The sequence below is a fragment of the Macrobrachium nipponense genome, chromosome 16 (assembly GCF_015104395.2).
Source record: "Macrobrachium nipponense isolate FS-2020 chromosome 16, ASM1510439v2, whole genome shotgun sequence".
Taxonomy (NCBI): Eukaryota; Metazoa; Arthropoda; class Malacostraca; order Decapoda; family Palaemonidae; genus Macrobrachium; species Macrobrachium nipponense.
The window spans coordinates 37,585,074-37,607,242 of NC_087209.1; the positions used below are offsets into that span (position 1 = coordinate 37,585,074).

Consider the following 22,169-nt stretch of genomic DNA (forward strand, 5'->3'; position numbering starts at 1 on the left):
TTCCACTTGTCTGCGTTAAAATCAAACACCGAGAGCTACAACAAGTTATTAAAAATGTCTATTTACAGGCGATGGCTGTGCAAGGGAATTTTCCAGCTAGGCCTAACTGTGGAAGAGTCATTATGGTTGGACTGCTGCTCATTAAACTATCGCAACTAACTACAAACTATGTAATCACACACACATACACGACTCTAAATTCACGCACCTTCCTTTCAAGATCAAAATGTAACTGGGGAAAACCATCCTCCTTCTCACAGCGCACCTCCACGGAAGAAAAACCAGAAGAGGTCGCTCATCCAAAACAGCAAACGACATAGTTAGGCGGACCACTCACAGTCGATCTGGTTGTACGATGAGAACTTGGGGGGAGGAGACTCCAAAAAAATGACTGCAAACTCACATTACTGCCCGGTCTGAATGAACAAAGTAGTCAGTCTTAAGTTGGCAGCCAATGATTAGTTGTTGAAGAAAGAAAAAATCTCACATTTATTACTTTTAAAGGAAATACAGGTAGCTCCCAGGGATTGCTATGATAAACGTAAGGGTGGACGAGAAACATTCAATTTTGTAGGAAGATAATAACGGTCGTGCAAAAGGACACATGCATGACGAAATCCACAATGCCCTATGAAAGGCCAAGTGCCACACTACGCTACTTAGCGACTGACTGTTCTTATCAAGATATAAAATTGAGTGTGGCCATATCGCCCAAAATCTTGGAAGAGTCATGCTGGAGACATGTTAAGCTATTTGGACAACACTCTGCAAAGACTACATAATAAAGATAATTAAACTCATGTGTATACATATTTGCATCTTTGATAAAAGATAAACTAGCTTTTAGAAACTCAAAATAATTAACTCTTCTACAAATATACCAAACCGTTTGTAGTGTATAAAATTAGTGTAGGAAATTACAAAAGTGAAAAGGTAATAAATCTTTGTGTAACCAGTCATTACACTACACTATTTCGCAATCAACACCAAGTACCTACAGGAAAATTATAAGGGTGTGAGGGAGGTTTCATTACCTCCCATTATGATTTTACTATTACATTGTCTCCAGTTCTCCTTTAAATCATATATCATTTAGTAGCTTTTTAGCATATATTCTTATTTAGTTTATTTTTCTTTTACTTTGGAATATAACTGATTAAACGTCCTGAGCAAGGCACCAATTTTTTGTTTTGTTTTGAGAGATTAATTTACGTATTGTATAATGTACATTACTATTAAACACACACACACACACACACACACACACACACACACACACACATATATATAATATATATATATATCATTTATATGATATATATATATAATAATTAATATATTATAAATAATATATCTATATATTATATATGTATATATATCAGCAAAAGCCACAGGAAAATTTTTAAAATGAAAAGACAGAGTGCCAAGTACTTTCGTGTATTTACCACATCTTCGGGGCACAAAGTAATACAAAACGTAATAACTATTGAGCAAGAAAGCTCTCACAAAAGCAAAGTGGAAAAAGAATTATATATGTATGTACAATAAGGCCATTACAAACAGAAACAGCATTCGTCCAGATTACCCAACCGCTTAACACCCCAACAAGTCAAAAGAAAAAAATGTAATTGCCCAATGGGACCCAATTACTTACAGAAGAGAAAAACACTGACTATGCCAACCAGTTTTTCTCTTCTGTAAGTAATTGGGTCATTGGGCAATTACATTTTTTTCTTTTGACTTGTTGGGGTGTTAAGCGGTTGGGTAATCTGGACGAATGCTGTTTCTGTTTGTAATGGCCTTATTGTACATACATATATAATTCTTTTTCCACTTTGCTTTTGTGAGAGCTTTCTTGCTCAATAGTTTTTACGTTTTGTATTACTTTGTGCCCCGAAGATGTGGTAAATACACGAAAGTACTTGGCACTCTGTCTTTTCATTTTTAAAAATTTTCCCTGTGGCTTTTGCTGTTAAACAAAATCACGTGCTTACTTTTGTGATTTTATAGTATGTATATATATATATCATAATATATATAATATATAGATATATATATATATATAATATATATATATTATTATGTATATATATATTACATATATAATACATATAGTATATATATATATATATTATATATATAGGATATATATATATATATATATATATCTATATATTACGTAATTTGGTACTAAGAAACCTTATCGTTACTCCAGGATCTAGAAACGCTACGGCCTTCAATATCCAACCAACATCACTGTGATGAATGAAAGTTTTACGTAATTTAATTTTGTTTACACTCATAAGGTAACTTGCAATTATATAAAATTTTACAAAATTCAGTATGTATAAGATAGATATATATATATATATATATATATATATATATATATATATATATATATATATATATATATATATATATATATATATATATATAGATATATATATATATATATATATATGCACCACTTCCTGATTTCTTTGATGTCTCACTCTCCTTAATTTTTTCCGATATGAAGGTCTTATATTTATTATTTATCTTCTTCACCATTTCTGTCGTTGCATCAGGACACTTTTTCTTTAGTTTCTCAAATATCGATTGATAAGCTGCATTTCTTTTGTGTTTGTCAGAATATTCTTTACTTTTCATATTCCACAGACATTGCTACGACTTATCAGTTCTGAACGACTTAATGTGAAAAACCCCTATTTGACTGTCGTGTCGGACCGTCAGTTGCTCATAAACCTCAACTGTCAGGTTTGTCGATCCGGCTTGACTGCCGGGATTGATCAGATACGATTTGACTAAAAAAACACCCCACTCACATACGAACTTGCTTAAACCCCGCCCATTTCGATCGGGCATGACAAATCCCATCTGACGGGAGTGGCCGGCCTTAAAGGCGCTGGTAGTATTTTGGCTCTTGGTATCTTCGTATTTTCGCTATGTTCGTGTATTTAAAATATCCACGTTCTTTGACATAGAATGATAATATTAGTTCCAGTTATTCTTTTAATATTTCAGAAACGTACTACAGCTTTCCGTTCTGTGACTTCCACACTTCTCCGACGGTTTTCACAGGAAGCTACCAGCAGTTTCTTTCTTACGTTTGTGTCATAACAGATATGACCAATTTTCTTATTTCTTATTCCTGTATGTCCTTCCCGTTCACATTTATTCACGCGAGTAACCAAAATCTACTTTTCCCTTTGCACATGAAACGCATGACGTCAGTATCGAAAAGGAACATACTTCCTGACTAAAATCGGTGCGATTCTGCTCGTATGTGCGGATGATGACTACCCTGATGAGAGCTTTCACTGATAATTATTGTTCTTTTGATCACCTCTTGTATTCTTTTTTTAATGCTTTTATTAATTTCATATCCAGTACTATCTTTATACGTATATATGCTGTTTTTAAGTTCGCATGCTGATACTGATATCCTTGTCCCACAATGCATTTGCATCAGTTTCTCCTCTTCTGCATTTTCTCTTAACGATCCTGAAAAAAACTGTAGTCGCCTCGTCCACGTCTTCAACTTTTCCTTCCTCAACAGCAGGGATCATTGAAAACAAAATTACAAGAAGTTAGTTTATTATCATTAAACGATATAATTATGTCTCAACTTTGTACATGCTTGAATTGGCGAACTAAAATTACATCTCATCCGGTGATTATGTAATTGTGCAATAGCGTGCAAGCTTCTATAGCTGTGTGTTTTGGCTCTCTTCATACTCCTCCGGCTTCTCCTCCCTGGAGAAAGAAAGGAATGAATGGTGTCAGTGAAGAAGCCATGCATATAGACATTAAATAGTATTTTAACCAATAAAAGATTACAAATTTAAGTGGATTTATTGGAACGCATGTAATTAGGGTCTTCGCCTCTTAAGTATTGTTGCTAAGGCAAAAACAGAAAGCTATAACTCATCTATAGCTTGTCTTACTGAAGACATAACACTACCTAGAGTCCCTCCCCGTCTGTAGCTCAGAAAGGTTGTGTTAGATATTATTTGGTTTTACTATGAATAAAAATAATTTATCTCTTAATAAATCAATACTCGAAGATTTTCTAGGAGACTTTACTTTGAATTAACAATTAAGAGAGAAAGCGATTAACCCTTAGTTAAACTGGGAAGACTGGTTACGTCTCTGGGTAAGGTTGGTTTGTAAGGTAAGTTTGTTTGTTTAATCTTATCATACTCTTTGGAACCAATTGCTGCTTGCACATAACAAATTTAGGATTAATGCATATTTAAGCAATGTTTGTCCATCACAGGATAATTACATTTAGTTCTCCTTATGCCAGCACGGGCCTCTACCCAAAGGCAGCCTGTAAATGAGGTCAGTATTGAAGGGAATTGGTAGCCCAAGTTCGTTCCCCACTGCTGCTAATGCCGAACCAGAGGAATTTATTTCTAGTGATTAGAAATTAATTTCTTAATATAATGTGGTTCGGTTCCCACAATAAGCTGTAGGTCCCGTTGCTGAGTAACTAGCCTCGTAAAAAAATCTAGTCCTTCGGGCCAGCCCTAAAAGAGCTGTTAATCTCCTCAGTGGTCTGGTTAAACTAAGGAACACTTTGAAGGGAATGAGAGGACTGTAGTGGATCTGTAGACTCGGTTAAGCCAACCAAGACGACGTAACACTGGGAAATGCAATCTCTCTGTAAAATATTATTATATACTACATGTGAAAAACCGAAAATTTTGTGGGCAAGACTATGGTGCGTTTACTTTTCTAAGATCGCTCTGGTGGGGCCAGGTAGAAAAGGCAGAGTTGTCATACCTACGAGTATGTCAGTCCCATTAAATGCTTCCCGCAGATATAATCCTTCCTAGGAGGATTCGCTTTTGACCTTGGGAGTCGTGGGAAAGGGTTTGCTTCTTCCCTGTTAACTTTTTTATTTTTTTTTATTTTCATTCCAAATTCTATTTAGCTATTCCTCTTTCTCCTTCTATAATTATAGATGCGCTGAATGGCCTGTTGGCTCCGATGTTTAGACTTGAGACATAATTTCATAAGTCAATAGATCTATTATGCCCTTAGAAAGGACAACCACTCATTCCTGCTTTGCATAACATTTTTATCAAAATCATCCAAGTCGGTCACAGGACTCACTTTCTCTTTTCTTTTTTGAAATACTGGAGATTCCACTATATTTCCCGTCTCTCTTGCTTCCTTGTTAAGTCTACGAATAGTCAATTCTGACGCTTTTGTTGCTTCAGATGTTCTCTGGATAGCCTTCGAAACATAAGTTACAGGACATTCATGATTTTTTATAAAATGAAGTATTTCAGGAAATTATAGAATATTTCCTAGGTCTCAGGTGGTGGGTGAAGGCGTTTGCGAGTCACTTGGGCTGTCCATTCATACTTATCACAGTGTGGGTGATCGAGAGCGAGTATCCTTTAATGATATTGACCATGACCTTTTAAATCCTCTTAAAAATCATAGGTCCCCTAACCTCAGATCTGGCATCGCCGGGGAAAAAATATCTTCATTTTCGTTAATGAAACTGAGGTTTTAACGAAGAATATACGAAATAAGATATATCCAAAATATCTGATGGAAACAAAGAACCACATTTCAAGAGATGAAAACTATTTCAGTAGACTCCATGATAATAATATGATTACCATAACGTGAAAATTGGCAACGTATGATATCTGTACAAGCCACACCACAGCGATCTTAGAAAAGTAAACGCACTGTAATCGGATCTTCCTAGATAGTGACACCCAAGGGTTTTCGGGATTCGTTATCTAGAACTAATATTTCTTGGGGGTCATTCTCTTCATGATATTTACAGTGTTTCTTTGATGTTTTTACGGCAATCCCCAACGGGCCTGTGCTAAACACGGCTTAAAGGTGAATACATACCAGGTTAAAACCCGTGGGAGTCACTATCTAGGAAAGATCAGACTAATCATTCACAGGGTTACGGTACACGGCTGTACCACATATTCCTTCCTCTTCTTCCTGAAATGAATTCTAGTCTTCAGTACCTTGAGCAGGGCAACTCTTTCCATTCTAGACCATCCCCGGAAAGGGTTGTGTACAATAAACTATTGAGGTACTCCTACACTTCCTTATTTCCATAAATTGTACTTGTTGCGTTACATAACACTGCAGTTTACAATGAATTTGCAAAGTACTTACTCTACTTTGTAGAAAATCATGTGAGTAATTGTGTCCGGGAGGCATTTGGGCATTTTGGGAAGCATAAACGTCAACAGCCCTCCAATGAAGCTCACCAGTGCCCATACCACAACTTCACCATAGATGCCCCAGTGAGTTATGAATGACTGGGAAAAGAGAAACGTAACTGTTGTAAAATCCAATAGTGAAATCACGTGGAAATTAGTCTAAACAATATAGAAAAAAGTCAAATTGCAAATGTAAAAAAGAGTAAGCCTCACAGTAATGTAATTCATCATACCAGACAGTCAAATGATCTGAGGAGCCAGATTAGCAGTGCAATAAAATGAGACTAAAATTATTTCCTTTCACTAAAGAAACTTGTCTACAAGGTCAGAAAACACGGTTTAAATATCTTTATTGTTGCAGACAGCACGAGGATTGAATTAATCGTGAAGGTGGAAAGTGTGAGCTTAGGTGAGAGTTTTGGACCTGGGGACTGAATGCTACAAATATGAAGTAATATAGCATAAGGCTCTTTCAATCCAGTAGGTTCTTTTGGTGTCGTCTAGTTCAACAGCGCTACTTGCATTCCAAACTATCTAAAACCTAGAACAGATTCAGTAAGTATATACACACGCACATACACACACACACACACACGCACACACCAACACACTCACGCACACACACACACATATATATATATATATATATATATATATATATATATATATATATATATATATATATATATTATATATATACATATATATATCCAATGTAACACGAAAGAACATGTACTTGAGGTTAACCTTAAATTCAAGGTAGAAAGATATATATATATATATATATATATATATATATATATATATACATATATATATATATATATATATATATATAAACATAGTTAGAGCCATGAAGGAAAAAAGGAAACCTGAAACACTTGAGATGCTAAGTACTTTCGTCTTATTACCAAGACATGGTCACAGCAACTAAAGATATACAGAAACAAGGTCCTATATAAAAGGTGGGAACAAGTTATGAGAGAATATAAAAAGGTCGGGAGGTCACAGAACGTCAACAGATTGAAATCTAAATCTATTTATTAGTAATCATCTTTATTCTATCCTTCAGTTCCTTCTGGAACATGTTTTATGACCGGGTCAAAAGAAAATAATCCTTGACTTACATTAAAATGATTCATCCAGGTTAACAAAAGAGATTCTGACAAGTTCCTTGAAATAGTTTCGTTACAACGTGACAATATTTGGCTTTGCGTCCAATGTATTTGTTTGCCGCATTCTATTGGATTTGAGTCTGTAAAATCCTTTTATAAAATTGTTTATACAAATGTATCTTTCACATATAATAATGTAAAAAACATGTTTATAAAAAATAGCCCCCGAAAAGACAGCAATATTGTATACACAATTCCATGTATGGATTGTGATTTATTTTACTAACGTCAGACCAGTAAGGAATTGAACACCAGGTAAAAACAACACAAATATTCAGTAAGAACAGGTCAGACAAAGAATGCTATATTTTCACATTTAAGTGAAAAGTCCCACAGAATACATTGGACGCAAAGCCAAAAATCTGTCGACCGTTCCGTGACCTCCCAATCTTTTTGTATTCCCTTATGACTTGTACCCACCTTTTATATAGGCCCTTGATTCTGGGTATCTTTAGTTGCTGGGAACATGTCTTGGTAATAAGAAAAAGTACTTAGCATCTCCAGTCTTTCAATTTTCGAATCCTCACGTTTTTTTATTTCTTCGTGATTTAAAATTAATATATATATATATATATATATATATATATATATATAATATATATATATAATATATATATATATGTATATATGTGTGTGTGTGCGTGAATATCTTTATCACGAAACGTGGTGCTATGTATAAATAAATGTAATGCCACACTAAATCTACAATAACCAGGGTCACACCATGCCCGAGTGCCCATCACACGATGTCTGACTGGGGGAGGAAAGAACCTCACGACGAGGTCGTACTTACCAAACCATCAGCGACATTTAGATAAGCAAGCGCATGTCCAAGCGTGGCCATAGCGAAGGTGAATCCCAGCACTGCGCCCCTAGAGTGGGTGGGAGTCATTCTGATGGCACCCACGCCCAGCCATACTGTAGTCATGACCACACACATGTGGCCGAGGCAGGTGAAGAATAGCTGGCCTCCGCAGCTGCCAACACTTGCTGAAGACCAAATGCACAAGGAAATTAAATTCTGAGGTGACAACTACAACTTTCTTACACATAAAGAAGAACAACTCTAGATAAATTACGTAAAGTTGGCCGCTACACTTACTAAAGAAGAAATATACATGAATTAAGTCCAAGCTAGCCGCTACAACTTTTAACAATGGCTAAAGAACAATTATAAATGAATGAAGTAGAACTGGTCACTACATCTTGCAACACTTGCTTAATGACAGATAAATAACATCTACAGATTCATTAAGAGCAGCCACAATAATTTCCCATATATGTTTAAGTAGAAAAATATAGATGAATTATGTAAGAACTGGCCACCACAGATTCCAAAACTAGTTGAGAGAACAAATACAGAGGAATTATGTGGCTTGAAATATCTTAGTTTGATGAATGATTTTGATTTGAAATGCGGCTAAAATAACGGCGTTTAGTGTTATCATGTATCATTTCTATTCCTTTTAAAAAGTATAAAATGAATATTCATGTAGTTTAAATAAAATACTAATTATGATTGATTTGCTGCCCTTGAGAGGACATTTCATGATCAGACCCGCAGCGGCCTGCAAGATACACAACACACCATAACAAACTCATCAGAAAACACATAATCTGAGAATTGATGGCAATACTGGGGACAACTCATCACCTTCCTCCAACAGTGGGACAAGCAGCAGGGCGACAGAGACACAGCACATTAAGGCCACAAGGACGAACTTGACTGAGAGGCGCGACACAGTCAGACCCATCATCAACAGGGCAAAGAATTCTATGACTCCAAGAGCAACTTGCCGGTCCTCAAAGCTGCCAAAAAACAAAAAGGGCGTCTCAGATATACATGTGAAGATGAACAATGTCTGCGAGTACCTACACTGCAATGTGTGGGCTAAACTGTTAGAAATTAGGGTGAAATGTTTATCGTTTTATTTTTTTCTGGTAATTCAACATTATCTGCTTAACATTTATACTGTGACTGATTGCAACTATTGTGCTACGCTATTCCTGTTCATGTTCAGGAACTTCAGCACATTTGAGGTCATGTAAGACGAAGTTCACGGTGAAAGAGCGATTAGTGTTGGTTGACATAAAAGTTAAATACCAAAAGGCTGCCATCTACTGATCCTAAGCGGTTTATCTCTCATTTTGAGTAAAAAAAAAATGTGATGTGTGTATTTTGAATGCTTACAACATACAATCTCTTTGTAACCGCCAGCCCTTTGGGTGAAAACGGACATTAGGTTGCCTAATCTAACTCCTACTACCGATTTCCAAGAGGCACTGGCTCAGTGAAGACGCTAGGTTTGCCATTCTCCTTGTTTTCATCAGCCCTGGTCTAGATTTGGGCATTCAGTAGACTGTCCCATTCATTACCCTCCACACTGAACACAGATACATAACTAGAGTTTCATTGGAATAGCGAAGCATCAACCACTATTGCACACCTGTTGAATGTTGCTGGGTCATATAAGAAGACAGCGCTGACAGCACATCCAGCAGCCAGGCCACAGAGGGCGAACAGCAGGAAAACCACAAAAATCCTGCGCGTCCTAAAAATGGGCTGCAGAGACTCCCGCAAAGCTTGTCCAGAACATTTGTACTGCCCCACTGACATTTTGTGCTGGAAATAAAAAATATATGAATATTTATAAAGGTACCAATACGCACAGCATTACTTCTACAAAAGATTAACGTGAAAAGAGACATGACTCTAAATGATCAAATAAAAAAATATGAGTATAAAGCAACAGCACACCATCTAACATGGCTTTCAGCAATTATACAGACAGAAGGTGACCGAGTGTGTGGTTACACACATGAAAAACTCCATTCTAAGCCCAAATTTAACGACACAAACCAGCAGAGGAGCGTCTGTAATTTATCAAAAACATCAGGCAGCGAAAGAAATTTTTAAAAATCAAAATGGCAGCACAAGACAAGTAGAAGGTGATAGCAAATTCAGTTACTCACATGAAAGCGAAAAGTAAAAATTCGCCTCAACTGCCCATAAAATAAATGACGGAAAAAGAGAAAAACTATAATATATAAATATAAGAAAATGATAATGAACTGAGTATGCAAAACAAATACCTCCTGGTACAGGGACGACAGCTTCGCCTGAACTGTGGGGTCAAAGGCCATGTGGTGAGATCTCTTGAGTATTTTGATAGCTTCGTGGATCCTTCCCCGACACACGGCCCAACGCGCGCTTTCAGGCAGAGCTCTGTGGGGTTGATTGGGGACAGCGGTGACCTTCGCGTCTAAATTACAATCCTCCTTAATCCCCTCATTCCTAAACAAACTTCTTATGCGACAACTTTCGTTCATTCCTGATTTCGTATTCTATAATACGTATGAATTCAACCATCTTGAAGCTATTCGTTAATAATTATGAATTCTCACTATCTTGAAATTATTCGCTAATAATTATGAATTAATACTATTTTGAAACTATTCGATAATAATTATGAAGTCATACTATCTTGCAACTATTCGATAAGCATGAATTCATACTAACTTAAAACTATTCGATAATATGTATGAATTCACACTATCTTCTGACTATTCGATAATAATTATGAATTCATACTATTTTGAAACTATTCGATAATAATAAGTATGAATTCACGTTGTCTTGAAACTATTCGATAATAATTATGAATTCACACTATCTTGAAAATGAGTATCAAGAAAACACTGTCTTACAATGTGCTACGAGTTTCATTTTATTTTTACTGAACAACCAGAACGGAAAACACCAACTTAAGAATATGCACAGTATTACAAAAATATTTCATTAAAAACGCCAGCATACTGAAACTTTCAGAAAAGATAACATATGATTTGACTTCAGACTCTCTTTTTGTCATTTCCTGAAGTTTATTTGATTTTATGCATGGTAGCTAGTATATGTAGATTTAAAACATCTTAGAAGTATGTGTCATATAGTAGCTTTTTACTACTAAAATCTGAATGCTGAACTGGTAAAAACACTGTTTCATAAAAATGAGGTAATATACTAACTTCCATCAAGTTATGATATACTGAAACGTTCATCAAGACGAAGAGACCACTCCTACATTTGGAGCAAAAACTTAGGACAGAATGCACACAAAATTGTTTAAATAAAAATGAAACATGATGCTCTCACTTCCATCAGTAATAAGACGGCACATTCTAACTTTCATAAGAAATAAGATAATATACTCTAACTTTAAAAAAGTAAATGACAACGTTTTCTCATTTCAGTAACAAATAAGAAAACACAAGTTTTCATAAAAATGAGAAAGCATAAAATCTATACAATTAACTGTAACCTCATCAAAGTTACAAAGTGCTTTAACTTTTTTAGGAATAATACAGCTTCAGTGAAAGTAAATAGAGTAAGACATATTCCTTAAACTTACTAAAAGCTAAGTCAATATGGCCATAAGAGAAAGGCAGCACACAAACTCACACAAAAGAATAAGGAACATAATCCAACTTGCCTTTGAAAACAACAGGATACTCTATCTTTCATCGCGGGAAATTCAGCATTCTATAATTTCCCAAATAAAAAAGGTAGCATATTTTAATTCTATGTTATAAAAAAGGCCAAATACTCTTCCATAAAAGAAAAGGCAGCATATATTCTAATAATCATAAAAAGTGGAACAACAAACTCCGACATCCACCAAAGACAAGGCAGCATACTCTAACTTACATCAAAAATAAGACGAACACAAGAGCAGGTAAGCTTCGAGCCATCTGCTTATAAACTGATCTTGGAACATAGGTGGTGATGAGCGGTGCTCCAGCTGCCACCCCTACTGCGTGGCCCAGAAGCACCAAACAGGCAGATCGGACACATTCTTTTTGGGTGCTCCCTTCCGTAGCTGTAAAGAAGAGATGGATGTTGTGATGGAGCTGGAGTGATCTCATACCATAGGAAATAACAGATACTTCAGCCTACGCGACTTCATCACCAGTCATATTTTTGTTAGACACCTTAACGCACACAACGTCATCATTCTGTGACGTTTGTCGTATTTTTTAAGAATGAATTTAATACAGAAATCACTTTTTAAGAATGAATTTAATACAGAAATCACTATTTTTAGGCAAGCACTTTTACCTAACAGAGGAATCCAGAGATGTGCTCGGGCATTCTCACCAAAAGGGGTCACGGAAAAAGGAAAAATGACTTTTCTTCTGCTTTAAGATGCAATGGCAGATCAAATACATAATGCAGACCTGTTAGTAACAAATAACTGTGGCTGCATTAGGCATTAACCATCATAATTCTGTATCACATCTGTTGATTGAATAGGTAGACAAAATAGCTTTGAATAACATCTGAAAGATTTTATCAGTACATTGCATATAAATAAGTTTACTAACTCTTCTTCAGGAGGTCCCAGTCTCGGGGACGGCATTATCAATACACTAAAAAAAAAAGTATCTTGTGTACCTCAAATTCTTCAAATACAGATGAGAAAGATATGGCCTATGACAATCCTGCCAACTTGGCAAAGAATATAAGAGAACTCCCATAAGCCTGAGAAACTGCTCCCTCTCAAAGAAATAAAAAAAGATCGGTTTCATAAAAAATAATTATGTAAAACTGAAGTACCTCAAAAAAAAAACTCTGGGAACATTAAGTAATCAAAATTTTCCTGTCTTCCATGATCCCAGTTTTAAAACTTCGTGAAGAGACAGAGACAAGTAAATCAAGGACAAAAGCTAAAGGGGGAAAAGGACTTGAAGAAAAGGAATAGAAAAGGTGCACGAGATGGGTTATAGGTATTGTAATCACAATTGATAGGGTGTTTATGTGAAAGTTTATTTCTGGGGAATCTGCATTTCTGTAGGAATGACCTAATTGTTCTCAGGATAGATTAACCAAACGACGCAGTTCTAACTCCACCGAGGAAAAACATTTACACGAAAGCATCAAGACTTACCAAGCAAAAGAAGTGCGAGTGTGGACGCCTGAGCAGCCGCCCCTTCAATCGTGACACAGAACACTACAGCCTCAGCGTTTGGTGAGAATGCTCGAGCAAATGCCACGACGAAGTACAGGCCCATCCACGCAACAACAGACCTTCTGCGGCCAAACATATCCATGCAGATGCCAGCTAGCATTGCCACAAACACTCGTACCCCTATGAGTATGGCTCCTGGGAAGGTGTTGGGCTGCCACGCTTTGTCACCACAAACAAAAACCTGTAAGATCGTGGGTGATGTAAATGATCATTCTTCAAACGATTGTCCGCGTTTTCTCTCAGAAAATTCTCTCTAACCTGCCATGTGAGTTTTTCTTCTTTATTACATATTTCTAAGATTCTAAAACGAATTCATCCAATACTGATCATACTAACCAGACGATGGTCATCATGTCGTACTTCTGGCAGAAGAGATACTCCACTACATACTCTGGAACATAAAAACGAAAAAACGTGAATTGACAGGTTCAAGAGAGCAAACTTCATTGTTTTATTTCTGGATAACATACAGCATAAGTACTTTCTACACTTTCCTGATATTTTTCTTTACAAAATTTGTCTAACTTACCTTTTGTTCAAGTCTTTTGGCATCAAACCTCCCCAACAGCTGTATAGTGGGAGCGGCAGGAGTGTTGACACTTCAATGGACCCCAGTCCTAACACTGCCATACCTAGAATGTACAAATCATGATTTTTCTGTGGATACGTCAGTTCCGATTAACAGGAATTTCAGGAATGAAATGAAACTTTGAGGCAAAAACATTTGGCAAACAAAATGAAAGAACTCCATCTGGTATAAGATTCACACACCAACAAGAACTTCATTCAGTTTCAGATTGTTACATACCAATGAAAATTTGAGCCAATTCTGGACTCTCACATACCACTCAGTAGACACTTCATCTAATTTCAGATTGTCACCTATCAATAAGAAATTGATTCAGTTTATGGCTCTTACCAATAAGAATTTTATAATTTTTCAGACTCACATACCAATAAGAACTTCATCCAGTTCTAGACTCATATAAAATAAGAGCCTCACTCAGTTTAAGATTCACCTACTAACGAGAACTGCTCACAGTGACAGATATTATCTCCACCAACATGAATTTCGAGTTTCAGACTCTTACCTATATAAGATCAGGAACTTCAACAATTTCAGAATGACAGCAAGAGCTTCATTCAGTTTCATACTTTCACATACCAATAAAAATAGCCAGTTGAAGAACGTTGCCTCCCTTGGCTATCAACACAACTAGATGAAGTTCAGACTCACATACCAGTAGGAGCTTCACTCCCGCCCCAACATACCTATTGTCAGGAGGAGATGAATGGTGACCCGTGGATGGGGTGTTCCTAGGTAGGTCAGGACGCCGTCCAACCCTGCAGCAATAGCCATGTTTGAGGAGGATTGAGAAACTCTACGGATGTAAACCCCAGGAGAAGCCTAATACCCTTACCAACCCACTCTGAGTATGTAGGCTCTCACTTCCAGCTACATGACGACGCGTAGGGGCTTTGCTGTTCCTGCCGATTTGCGGTCTCTCTAAACTGCCAGTGACTCAGAAAAAGATCTGTTGGGAAGAAATAAGAAATTTGTCAATTAAGTTAAAAGAACTCCTTTGATTTGGTCTTGAATCAGAAGCTGAATATTATAACAGCCAGCTGGGAATGAGCGACTTGAGCGTACTGGATTAGGAATGAGGGGGAAAAGGTAGCTTTGAGTCCATTTATTTTTACCAAAAGCAGAATGTTACGCGAGGAGCGTTAACAAATTGACTAATGTTCTTCAAGGTCCATAATAATATATCTGATGTAGCAGTAATAAAACTTTATAAAACTATACAAAAGCTATCTAACCCTTCCCTGGGTTCATCTTCAGGGAAGGGTTCGAAAGCTTTTGTATAGTTTTATAACGTTTTACTACTGCTACGATCAGATATATCATTGTAGAACTTAAAATATCGACTAATGATCTGCATACGTTCCACTTGTATTAGTTCTTACACAATCAGAAATTTCAAAACGTAGGTAAACCAAATAGAAAAATTAAAATGATGAAATAGACGAGAAAGAGGGACAGGATATGCACTTCAATGACGGTGAATTGTACTTTTCAATATTAGATTTGTTCCTAAATTAGAACAAGACTAGTAATAGCAAAGTAATCTTTCAACACGAATACTGAACTCTAATCACTGGTTCATCCGATCTCAAACTGAGGTTTGTCGAAATAGTGATAAGGGGCATTGCTATGACGAAGGTATGGTACAAAATTTATTAAAACTGTATTTAAAATTATAGAGCTCAATTTTCAATAACTAATCATTCTACAATACCAGTGAAGTGTGGCGCTTTTAAAACGTTGCGGCTAAAAGTCGCTTTCGACCGTCGTAGGACAGGATCGCTGGGGCGAGAATATCCGCTTCTGACCACCAAAGGGTTAAAGTTTAGCTACAAAGGGAATTTCAACAGGTGGAGCCAGTGGGGGTGCCTAGCATCTGAGTAGGGGGGGGGGGGGTCGGCCTTACTCCCCTGGACTGTAAGAACGCGCAATATTCATCATTGAAGCTAATCGTGATGGGTGTGATGGAGACATGTTGTTCATTCACATGTTGCCATTCTTGGCATTTGCAATCGTTGATTTTATCTCGTTAAGTGGCAATATTATGTAAGATAGTGATGTGATGCCAGGACGACATTTTGATGTTCATCATGATAATACAACATTTGATACTTATAGAGATGTATTTTATTCTGTTGCTGAAAGATATCGGCCAGTTAGAAGAAAAATAGAAGCTTCCATGCCATTGGCTACTGATACTGACTGGCAGTTCCACATGACCAGAGTATATTTTTACACTTCTATGGTTCTACAGTTCTTAAAACAAGTGTTTGTTTTTATGTTAGTTTACTTTTTCATTCGTAAAGTAGACAAGTAAGCAACTGCAATGTAATGTGAAACTTTGCTGTAATAGAGTACAAGAACTTTTTTTTATCATGTACGACTCATGGTCAATAAGATATTCCCATCTGTCACTGATATTCTTACAAATTTTGAAAGTATTGAAACATTGTACCAAATAAGAAAAAAAAATGTTTCCGTGTAACTTTGGTATCGCCACAAAAAACCATTTAGGACGGTGAAACGCAAACACTTTCTCTTCCATCTTGCCACTAAGGGTTGCACAAAGGGGTCGGCATTGATGTCGAAATTGAAGTCATGACTGTTCGTTGAGTCGATGTCACTCGACCACAAACATGTCTGACTACAGTATTCGCCTCTTTGCGCTCTCAGATGCTTGTATGATGCCGCCTTGAAACTTGACAGGAAATTCTCCGAAAGAAAGACATTTAGTTCTCTTATGAGGACAGTTCTTACGACGAATGAATGGGATGATATTTAATGGCAACAGAGGCTTCCAAGAGTGGGCCATACCTGACAAGAAATAATGGATGGAAACTAGAACTGAAGAGATACAACACATCCCATTGTGGGAACTTCTTTACATACAAGATATGTGACACATGGAATAAAGTGCCACCAGAAGTTGTAAACAGAGTAGAAGATTTTAAAAGAAAGTTAGACAAAATCATAAGGACACTGTGAATGAACAGTAAAACCTGCTCCTAGAGATAAGTGAGCACACGATGTCTCCTCGGATGGACTATAAGTCTTTGAGGCATCCCAATCCTTGTAACTCCTGATATATCTCCCTGGTATTCTGTGACCAATTCATGCCTTTTGTTTTCAGTCTCCAGAACAATGACAAGGATGGGTTATTATTAGGCTCTTCAGTTTGTCAGTTACGTAAAGTCAAGGTTAGGTGTGTGCTACATTAGTTTATATTTAGATTCATTAAAACATTGAAGGTGATTAAAAAAAAACACAACAAACAATCTAACATTCGAAAACGGTTTAACATTTCAATTTCACCTTACACTTGTTTAAAATAAAGCACTAACAAAAGATGAATGAGGCTAGTCCTAAATATGACTGCAGCTTCGTGGGCTTTGTCCTAGCTCACCCATAAAACGTAATAAGCACACGTACTCTTTTCTTTCTCTGCCTCAGTACTGTTATCAGGACTCTTCTATGCGGGTACCTGAGGTTGCCCAAGGCCCAATTCTTGGCAATCAGTTTGCACTTGATACATTTGATTATGTTCCCGGAGAAGGGATCATATCACGCTTTGGGTAGCGATCCTTTTTCTTCTTAGCTGTTTGTTTGATTATCTGTTTGACCGTTCTTTATCATCTTCATTCATTTACTTCATTGGTTTGCCATCTCTTCTTGCAGAGAAATTCGGTAAACAAATTTCTGTTTTTATTTCACTTCACAGATCTTTCCTACATAGCGGGCCCCAGCAAAGTACGGTGGTCATTATCTGGGACTAATATTTCTTGGAGGTCATTCATTATCTTTATGATATTTACAGTGTTATGTTTATGTTATTACGATCATCCTCAACGGGCTTTTACTGAAAACGTCGCAAAGATGGATACATACCGGCTTAAAATCTTGGGGGTCACTTATTGGAAAGCTCCCACTTCGCTTTTATTTCTTTGGCCCAACACGGGCTCGCCACGTCACTCCGAAAATCAACGCTTACAATGTTGCAGTAGGCTTTAGGAGTCACGTGTACAAGTCAATGGTCGCAGTAGGAACTGAGAAGTCAACATGTCAACAAGTCCCAAGTGTTTATTCATTCTTTTTAATTCATTGCTAATCGGTTTCGCAACGGAGCCTCTTCAGGAAGAGCTCGATGGCTTTAGAGACGACTTTTCCATCAACATAAGAATAGGACAGAATTTAGGCCAGAGGACAAGTGCTGGGACCTATAAGGACATTCAGCGCTGAAAGGGAAATTGGCAGTAAGAATGTTTGAATGATGTAACAGGAGGAAAACCTCGCAGTATCACCTAGGAAGAACTATTACAGAGTGTCGAACGAAAGTCAGATGGAAGAAGGAGAATATGAAAGGGGGTATAGTAAAAGGAATGAAGGAGGTTGCAGATAGGGGCTAAAGGGATGCTGCAAAGACTATAAACAAGAGGGGTAGATTAAAGCTATACTTGCCCTCGGAATAGTGAGAGGAGACAAAATACCATACAGTAGCGGAGAAGTGAACAGAGTAAGCCCCCATGCTTTTGTGACGGTCGTTGATTATTTTTTGCTCTGTAGCAGCTAAAGTCTTTGGCTTTGGTTTCCATGATATGCCTTTCTTATTGTCTATCAAAGATACTTTCTGAAATGTACCAGATTTCATTGTTTTGTTGGTCATTAAAGTCATTTTTAACATTCATTTAACTTTTTATCAGTGTTAATTAAATGCCTCTTTTTTTTGGTAGCCATTAAAGGTCGTAACATTCTCTCTCTCTCTCTTTCTCTCTCTCTCTCTCTCTCTAAACACTACCTGCGCTACACATGTAGCCGCCACTTGTTCGGGGATGAAAACAATTAATCACGTTTTTTTCTCTTGAGAGAGAGAGAGAGAGAGAGAGAGAGAGAGAGAGAGAGAGAGAGAGAGAGAGAGGGTCCAATTACGAAACAAGCATTATAATGAACTGTTTCCTTGACTGCTGCAGATTAAAAAAATAAATAAATGGTATTATCTTGGGTTACCCTTATCAGATTTTGTCATTAAAAAATATAGGGCACTTTTTGCTACCATGTTTGCGCAGAACTTAATGCAAGATGTGCCTCGGGTTTGCTTTGTTTGTTTCAGAGCGTCATCCAGAGCGGAGAGTCTGTACTGTGAGTTCTGTCGGTTCAATGCTCACTGGCAATACTTTCCTTGTTCATATTTGCTATATTCGCTTGGAATATTTGGAGTATAGAATTTAGGCCAAAAGGCCAAGCACTGGGACCTATGAGGTCATTCAGCGCTGAAATGGAAATGACAATTAAAGGTCTGAAAGGTGTAATTGGAGGAAAACCTAGCAGTTGCACTATGTTTGTTTGTATGGTGTTTTTACATTGCATGGAACCAGTGGTTATTCAGCAACGGGACCAACGGCTTGGCGTGACTTCCGAACCACGTCGAGAGTGAATTTCTATCACCAGAAATACACATCTCTCACTCCTCAATGGAATACCCGAAAATCGAACTCGCGGCCACCGAGGTGGAACGCCAACACCATACCGACCACGCCACCGAGGCGTTGCAGTTGTACTATGAAACAATTGTCAGAATAGGGTTGGAAGTAAGATGAATGAGAATATACAGGGAGGTACAGTAAAAGGAATGAAAGGAGTTGCAGCAAAGGGTCGAAGGGACGCTACAAAGAACCTTCTTAGGTAATGCCTAAAGGGCATCGCGCTGGGCGCACTGGTGGTACTACCCCCGCCAAAAGGGCTCTTTTTGTTTGCTGTTTGTGTTAAGATCTCCTTCTGGGCTGGAACCTCTTGGTGTAGCTTGTTTGCTTCTGCTCTCAGAAGCGCCTTTTCGCTCAATATATCCTCGAGAGTGGTTTCTTCATTTTTCCGTTCGTGTTCAGACGGTTTCAAGGCAGGAAATTTATCCGTTCAGACTCTTAAGAAACAGGTCAGTTTCCAATCAATCTAAGAAAGTAGCTTTTGGAAACTGTTCCTCTTGTGTGGCTGCTCACTGCCTTCGCTCCACTTCAGCACTCGGAATCATGTTATTCAGTCACGTTTGTTTCGGCAAATATGAAACTGGACTTCCTTGTATGAATAAACATTGTCTTTTACTTTATTTGTTAACTTGTTTGCCTTGGTTCTTATGTAAAGTTTTTCATATTAAAAAGTCAATACTTATGCCAATTGCTGTACGCATGATTGCGTAATGTGGTCCCATTTCAAATTAGGAGCTTCTTTATGGAATGTAGCCATAATAATTCCGACTGCAATCTTCGCTTGTGAGATGATTCACAAACGATATTGCTACAGTAATTCTGATCCACAAAATGCAGCTGTAATCATACATAAACACTATACATCTCATAGCTACAGTTGTCGTGACATTACAAAAATTTAATAGAATGTAGGAAATAATATAGAATTTAAGCCAAACGCCAAGCGCTGGGGCATATGAGGCTATTCAGTAAAAAAGGTGTGAAAGGTGTAATAGGAGGAAAATCTGGCAGTTGTCCAAGGAATCAATTGTTAGGAGAGAGTAGAAAGTAAGATGAAATAAAGATATAGTAAAAGAAATTAAAAGGGTTACAGCTAGCAGTCGAATGGACACTGCAAAAAAAAAAAAACGTACGTCAACATTTCTACAGTGCTCCGCATGAGGTACACCGACGGCACTAGCCCCTATGGGAATTACCATCTTTATGGAAACAATACATTGTCACAATTCATACAACGATCAGAAGTGAAGTATAGTTATAGCTATTCTTAATATTACCTGCAATACTTTCAAATTAAGTTTTCGAATAAAAAAAAACCGGCTGTCGTAATGGCACATAATTTGTTCTTGATTAAATGCGAATTCACAATATCATATTTTTTATCTATGCAACAAAGAAGTGATCATTCGCATTTTGCTAATTGAGATGTCCTTGTAATAACAGTTGACATGTTCGTTAGTAAAATATAGTCGTCAGTCAGTGGCGAATCTAGACTAGGGATGGGTCGAGCACGAACAGGCCACGGCCTTGTGCCCCGCGCCTGTGACGGCACGCATCTCTCAAAATTTAAAAAAAAAAATAATAATAATAGTAATAATAAAAATATATAACATTGATTAAATAATAATAATAATAATAATAATAATAATAATAATAATAATAATAATGATAATAATAATAATAATAATAATAATAATAATAATAATAATAATAATAATAATAATAATAATAATAATAATAATAATAATACTACAGAAGATGGATGCCGGGTACCAACTCAAGAAAAGAGGCAACAGAATCAACCATCTGATGTTCATGGACGACATCAAGCTGTATGGTAAGAGCATCAAGGAAATAGATACCCTAATCCAGACTGTAAGGATTGTATCTGGGGACATCAGGATGGAGTTTGGAATAGAAAAATGCGCCTTAGTCAACATACAAATGGCAAAGTAACGAGAACTGAAGGGATAAAGCTACCAGATGGGAGCAACATCAAACACATAGATGAGACAGGATACAAATACCTGGGAATAATGGAAGGAGGGGATATAAAACACCAAGAGATGAAGGACACGATCAGGAAAGAATATATGCAGAGACTCAAGGCGATACTCAAGTCAAAACTCAATGCAGGAAATATGATAAAAGCCATAAACACATGGGCAGTGCCAGTAATCAGATACAGCGCAGGAATAGTGGAATGGACGAAGGCAGAACTCCGCAGCATAGATCAGAAAACTAGGAAACATATGACAATACACAAAGCACTACACCCAAGAGCAAATACGGACAGACTATACATAACACGAAAGGAAGGAGGGAGAGGACTACTAAGTATAGAGGACTGCGTTAACATCGAAAACAGAGCACTGGGGCAATATCTGAAAACCAGTGAAGACGAGTGGCTAAAGAGTGCATGGGAAGAAGGACTAATAAAAGTAGACGAAGACCCAGAAATATACAGAGACAGGAGAAAGACAGACAGAACAGAGGACTGGCACAACAAACCAATGCACGGACAATACATGAGACAGACTAAAGAACTAGCAGCGATGACAATTGGCAATGGCTACAGAGGGGAGAGCTAAAGAAGGAAACTGAAGGAATGATAACAGCGGCACAAGATCAGGCCCTAAGAACCAGATATATTCAAAGAACGATAGACGGAAATAACATCTCTCCATATGTAGGAA

General features: G+C 37.2%; 1 protein-coding gene across 3 annotated transcripts in view; it reads right to left on the reverse strand.

Moving 5' to 3' along the window:
• Positions 1–3,583: 3,583 nt before the first annotated feature.
• LOC135195672 (beta-alanine transporter-like) overlaps positions 3,584–22,169 on the reverse strand; it is a 68,630-nt gene continuing 50,044 nt past the window's right edge. For 2 of the 3 annotated variants that reach the window (XM_064222057.1, XM_064222058.1), the window contains 11 exons: positions 14,686–14,948; positions 13,943–14,045; positions 13,750–13,804; positions 13,333–13,594; positions 12,093–12,264; positions 10,481–10,613; positions 9,835–10,010; positions 9,042–9,196; positions 8,181–8,377; positions 6,166–6,311; positions 3,584–3,759 (listed from right to left, as the gene is read on the reverse strand). In XM_064222057.1, coding sequence (XP_064078127.1) covers positions 3,711–3,759; positions 6,166–6,311; positions 8,181–8,377; positions 9,042–9,196; positions 9,835–10,010; positions 10,481–10,613; positions 12,093–12,264; positions 13,333–13,594; positions 13,750–13,804; positions 13,943–14,045; positions 14,686–14,773 — 1,536 coding nt within the window. In that variant the 5' untranslated portion in view covers positions 14,774–14,948 and the 3' untranslated portion in view covers positions 3,584–3,710. Of the gene's footprint in view, positions 3,760–5,130; positions 5,986–6,165; positions 6,312–8,180; positions 8,378–9,041; positions 9,197–9,834; positions 10,011–10,480; positions 10,614–12,092; positions 12,265–13,332; positions 13,595–13,749; positions 13,805–13,942; positions 14,046–14,685; positions 14,949–22,169 lie in introns of those variants that run through there. The other variant, XM_064222059.1, reaches the window with a different exon arrangement.